The sequence below is a fragment of the Geospiza fortis genome, unplaced genomic scaffold (genome assembly GCF_000277835.1).
Source record: "Geospiza fortis unplaced genomic scaffold, GeoFor_1.0 scaffold592, whole genome shotgun sequence".
NCBI classification, from domain to species: domain Eukaryota; kingdom Metazoa; phylum Chordata; class Aves; order Passeriformes; family Thraupidae; genus Geospiza; species Geospiza fortis.
This window is the reverse complement of record NW_005054609.1, coordinates 367,797-373,796: the sequence shown is the minus strand read 5'-3', so window position 1 is coordinate 373,796 and position 6,000 is coordinate 367,797. Positions and strand designations below refer to the sequence as shown.

The following is a 6,000-nucleotide window of genomic DNA, read 5'->3' as shown; positions in this document are numbered from 1 at the left end:
ACTGTGTGACCATAGGCAGCTCCTTGTTTCCCTTGTTTCCAACATGCTGAACCTGGCCTTGCTTCCCTTTCCCCACAACATGTGTTGGTTGATGTCATTTCAGGTCCGTTCAGTAATCAGGAGATGGCAGAGTGGTTCCAGGCTGGATACTTCACGATGTCACTGTTGGTGAAGCGAGCCTGTGACGAGACTTTCCAGCCACTTGGAGACATCATGAAAATGTGGGGCAGGGTTCCCTTCACTCCAGGCCCAGCACCACTTCCACATCTGGTAATTATGTGACAGTTACAGTATTGAAGTATTCCTCTAACAAGTGGGAATTGTAAATTCAATTAGGTGTCATCTACTCTGTCTTGGAATTGCAGGTGTTCCAAGCACCAGAGCTGAACTTGCTGTTAGATTACTTTTGCAAGAGTGGAACAGACATGTAATTTAAAAATGCTTGATGTGGCTGGGAGGCTGGGTACTGTGATATGTAAAGGTGCTGTGTATTTCACAGGCTTTGTAAATCTGGATCTTGGTCTAGGTATTTTCATTTTTTCTCTGGTCAAAATACAACTTCTACATTGCTTGCTTTTGCAATCTACTACTCTTAGTATATGTGTTATTGAAAAAGAATGTTTTATCTCTAAACACAGGGCGAGCTGGACCAAGAGCGACTGACTAGACAACAAGAGTTGGCTCTAATCCAAATGCAGCACCTGCAGTATCAGCATCTTCTAATACAGTAAGACTTCTTGTCCCAGGGATCTTCCAGTGGCTGTGTTCTGCTCTGCATTTTTAGTCATCTAGGGAGTCAGTGGGGCTGGGAGTTGGTTGGAGCAGCTATTGGTTGGAGTCACCTCCAACCGCAATAGCTGCTTCCACAAACACTGGAGATGTTGATAGTGTACAGGATTAGGGCAGTGTGTCTGCCCCAGGCTCTTTTCAGAGTCCTTTCCAGCATCACTCTTAGCCTTTGGTGAGACTTGCTTTATAGGTAGCTGTTATGGTCAGTCTGGATCCCAGGTGTCCTAGTAATGACCTTCAGATGTTTTGATGTCAGGAGAAGGCTACACATCTTTGGATCTGGAGATGGAGAAGGTGGAACTTTGGTCTGCTTGCTCAGCTCTTTGAAGATCAGTGGAAGGTCCTGCCGTGCAAAGCAGTTTGAAATCCATTTTGCCAAAGCTGTCAGTTGTTCAGTTATGGCCATCTCCTGACAGCTTTTTTGGCAGCAGCTTGAAGGAAAGAAAGCAGTCAGGCTGCTTTTTCAGGGGATCCTGAAAGCATGTGTCATGACTATAGTTTTTCAATACTGATTGTCAGCTCATGATTGAATTAGGCGAGAGCCTGCTCCTATGCTAGGCAATGCCTTGACATACTGGGGAAGAGACTGATTGCAGGTGGGCAGTGATCAAAGCCAGATTAATTTGAGCTAAAATTATGGAATTTAGACAAAAAAGGAAGTAGTGTTGCACAACTTACAAGAAAAACATGGGGCGGTAATAGCCAGGTGACAGAGCTGAGGGTGAAGATAAGTCTGGTTCTGCTCATGTGAGCCAACTGGCTATATTGTGTTTCGATTCTTGCCAAGCTCCTGTTCTGTGGTTTCCTCTAGTATTTAGTATGTACATTATATATGTCAGTGGTCATTAGTCCCAGAGCATGAATCTGTCTGCAGCTTGGGCGTAAGTGAACAAATACAATTTTTCTGCTTTTCTTTTGAAGACAACAGTATGCACAGATGCTGGCTCAGCAGCAGAAGGCAGCCCTCTCATCCCAGCAGCAGCAGCAGCTCGCAATTCTCCTTCAACAGTTCCAGGCCCTGAAGATGAGGTGAGCCAGCCCAGACTTGAACTGGATTCTGTTCTTTCTGTGCTCTAGTTTGTATATAACAATAATTACCTTGTGTCAGCTGTCTGTCCTAGTTAAGTTTTCTCATATTTTAGGATTATGTGTGTTAAAGATAGTAATGAGAATATAAGTATGTTTCAGAATATGGAGTACTTCATTATATATATAATCTTTGCCTCAGAGTGTTTATGGAAATGAGGAGTTTGAATTGTACCTGTCTGACAGATACGTTGTGCTGGTCACCGAGGAGCTTTGCCAGTTCTGCAGTACTGGATGCTTGTTCCTCAAACTGACCTCTAAGCAACAAATGCAAAACTGTAGCTCAGCCCTTGATATAGCAGGGGTGAGATCAGCAAGAACTCTGCAAGCAACTACTGTTGTCCACATCATATTTTTGTTTTGAATAGAGGTGTGGAAGGAAAGCAGTATGTTACAAGTTACTGAATCTCATACGTGTTCAGAGCACTCCTCTCCCTGGAAGTGGCGTGTTGACTCTTCCTGTTGGTATTACAGAATATCTGAACAGAACATGATGCCACCTGTTACAAGGTCTGTGTCAGTGCCGGACACTGGCTCAATATGGGAACTTCAGTCAGCTTCACAGCCTACAGGTAAGGTGCTTAGCCTGGGTCAGGTATCTTGGGAAAAGTCCGTGTGTTAAGAATCAGCATCTTTGAGTTGATCCCTTGCTTTTTAACACAAAGGGAAATTATTTCTGCATCATGATGTTTAACTGGATCAGCCTACTTTGCCTGGCAATAGAAGTTCCATTTGAGAGAAGTGAAGAATATGGTAATTTTCCAATGGTTATGGAAGTCTAGATCTGAAGGGATTGTTCTCTTTAAGGGTGTTCTGCCTTGATGGGAGGAGCTGGAATAGCTGGTTCCTCTCTGGAATTTCATAGGAAGCCCAGCCTTCCTTCAGTCATGGTCAGGCCTTGTTATCCAGGAGGATAAGGTGGCCCTCTACTGACTAAAGCAAAAGTGTTAACATGATTTTAGTTCCTAAAACATAGTAACAGCATACACAAGATTCTCCCCTTTCAGCTATGTTTTGTTCATGTGCTTATTTTTGCTTGTCAATGTTTGTTTTCTTCACTGTCTAGTCTGGGAAGGAAGCAGTGTCTGGGATCTGCCCATTGATACTGCAGCTCAGGGACCAGCTCTAGAACAACTTCAGCAGCTCGAGAAGGCCAAGGCTGCAAAGGTCAGAAACTGTTTTGTACTGTAAGAAGTTGTGATTGCTCTTCTGCAATGTAATTGTGGTTCTTGAGTCAGTGGAAGACTGAGCTCTTCAATGAATGATTTTGACTAGATTTTCATGGAAAACACCATAAAGAGAATAGGGGTTATAAAAACAAGTTATGAAATCCTTGTGGACAGCTGTTTGGAAACCATTGCTGTGGAGGTACTACTGACCTCTGAAATAGTGTTTGTGTTCTACGTTTGTGATTAAAACCTCTTCACTAGCCACCTATTTTAAACTGAGATCATCATGAGCTGTCAGGCCAAACCCTGAGTCGAGACCAGGTAGTTGTGCTCCTAATCCTTGTGATTTTCACCCAAACTGGTTTGGGGAATCATAAGAATCCTATTTACTAGGGTTATTCTAGATGTACTCTAGTCTTAAATTTTTTGTGAGTTTGAACCTCTATCATTCTGTACATTTCCTGAAGATTACTATTTTATGATGACTGCAAAGCAACTCACTACTCACTTCCAAAGTCAGAGGGTATTTTGAGGAGCTGATGTAGAAAGACTGACTGGAAAACTGGTGTTTGTTACAAACAGAAATTGTCCAAAATTTTCTGGACCGTTTCAGGAATCTGACCTCAGTAGGCAGCCAGCTGATAGGTAAAACTGCAATTAAGGGAGAGCATCTGTCAGAGGCTTCATCTGTTAAGCTGTTACTGTAATGTCAGCAGAGTTGCCCTAAGAAATGGTGTAGGAATACGTTACCTGCATCTGAGTATAGTTTTATGTGAATTGTAGCTAGAGCAAGAGAGGAGAGAAGTGGAAATGAGGGCCAAACGAGAGGAAGAGGAGAGGAAAAGGCAGGAGGAGCTTCGGAGGCAACAAGAAGAGCTACTTAGGAGGCAGCAGGAAGATGAGAGGAAACGACGGGAAGAAGAAGAACTGGCCCGCAGGAAGCAAGTGAGTTTCCCCAATGTAGTTAATCTCTGATTAATTATAATAATTTATAAAACTCACTTTAAGAATCCTGTGGGGTCTAAGTAATCTTTGGTAGGTGTGTATGAAGACAGTTTTAATATTTTTCATGTGAGTGTATTAAATTATGATTCTTCCGTATTGATTTTTTTAAGAGCCCAAACTTCAATCTGATAAATGGGCTTTGATGGTTCACTTTAAGATAGGTTTCTGTTGGTGAGAACAGGGCCTCTATTCCATGTGGAATATTCCCTCTCAACTTCTTCAAGTCAATGTTAGGCTTTAGTTAGTTGCCCAGTTACTGCATGTTTTGATCTTTATTTCCCATTTATGCAGTCAAGTGTTTTATGAAGAGAAGTGTTGGAGTAGATGGAGCTTGAGCAACTGTTTCAAATGAATAAGAGGTAGAGGGGCTATAGTGGACAAAAAGTGATGTGACATTCAGCTTATTTTTCCCCTGCTGTTTTTTTTTTAACTTAGTAAATTATTTTTTTGAATAAAATATTATCTGGGTCATAGAGTCTGTCAGTTTTTTTACTTGAGTTGATACTTGAGAAAGGAAGGGATGTAGTTTGATCAAGCATATTTCTTAAAAAGAATTGTGTGGTCAGTGTTGCAGTAGGAGAACGAATGTAGGAATTGTAGCACATTCTTAATCATCCAGGAATACACAATGGAGACATTACTAGTTTGTCATTTCTAGCATCTACTTCTGAATTCTGTATGGAAGAAAATGTAGTTATTCCTTAAGTGTTGCAGGAGGGAAAGATAGTGAAAGTTGAAGTTTTCACTTTGCATGTGAAAGATAAGGGCAAGCACAAGGCCGAGCTTATTCACTAAGGAGTTAGTAAATGTCCTGAAAAGTACCACATGAATAATAGGCAAAAATACTAAATAATTCTGTCCTTTATAATATTTCTTACAAGCTTAGGTAGGCAGCTGTAAAGCATGTTCCTGCTTTAAGGATCAGACACTTCTGAGGAAGCCTCTAGAATCTCTAGTTTTGTTTGGAAGATCATTGTAGATCTCTCTTCACTCAGGGTTTGGGTTTTGTCACAGAAGGTATATTTTAATTGGTACAGTATAATACGTAGATAATTTAATGGTATCTTTTGGAATCAAGCCTGCAAATAAATGGCTCTTTGCTTTAGTGTATCTATTTTGTATGCAGGAAGTCATTATGCTGTACAGAAAAGCATCCTCCACTTGAGGTCAAAGTAACATTGAAGCAATAATATACTCAAAAGTTTAACTTTTGAGATTCGTTGCTTTAGATCTGGTTCAATAACAAGAACGCATTTTTCAGCTGGTAACTCAATTTGTGTCATTTTTGCTGGCTTCAAGTAGACTTGGGTTGTTTCTTTTCACTAACAGTTTTGCCTGTGTATAACAATGTCTGTTAAATTCCAAAGTTTTGTTGTCCACTTTGGATTTGTACAGTAAACAGTCTGACTCTCCTGTTCTGAGATGCCATGGGAAATAACTATTTACACGAAGGAAGCAGAATGGGGTTGAAAGCAGTAACAGCAAGTATCTTAGTTCATTACCAATGCAATAATTGCCACAATGCTTAATTCTGAGCAGTAATGTCTTAAAAGGTAACAAAGAGTTAAAGCACTTCTCTGGAAAGAGGATATAACATTGTATTCTGTATTAAAAAAAGGAAACTGGTCATTATTTGAATCTGACTTCTGTACTGAAAGGCATTATAGAATCAGGGATGAACTGATTTATTAGCATGGATTTATGCAGAGGAGATGATGCTTAACAAATTTGATTAACTTCTTTTGAGGAGATGACAGTGAGAGCTGAGAGGGGTGAAGCAGTAGACTTAATCTGCCTGGACTTCAGGAAGGCTTTTGATGTAATACTGCATAAAAGACTAGTATATAAGGTTAGTAAATATGCTGTTGATGGTGAATTCTAAATAAAAAAAAAAACAACAAACCTAATAGCAATTCAATTCTGTAGGTTGAAATGTCATACCAAATGTTGA

General features: G+C 40.4%; 1 protein-coding gene across 10 annotated transcripts in view; it reads left to right on the top strand.

The window, feature by feature from the left end:
• GIGYF2 (GRB10 interacting GYF protein 2) overlaps positions 1-6,000 on the top strand; it is a 75,194-nt gene that overhangs the window by 57,400 nt on the left and 11,794 nt on the right. For 5 of the 10 annotated variants that reach the window (XM_031064622.1, XM_031064621.1, XM_031064625.1 and 2 more), the window contains 7 exons: positions 104-270; positions 639-727; positions 1,711-1,818; positions 2,350-2,447; positions 2,942-3,042; positions 3,828-3,989; positions 5,797-5,898. In XM_031064622.1, coding sequence (XP_030920482.1) covers positions 104-270; positions 639-727; positions 1,711-1,818; positions 2,350-2,447; positions 2,942-3,042; positions 3,828-3,989; positions 5,797-5,898 — 827 coding nt within the window. The remainder of the gene's footprint in view (positions 1-103; positions 271-638; positions 728-1,710; positions 1,819-2,349; positions 2,448-2,941; positions 3,043-3,827; positions 3,990-5,796; positions 5,899-6,000) is intronic. The other 5 variants (XM_031064626.1, XM_005430220.3, XM_005430219.2 and 2 more) reach the window with 3 other exon arrangements.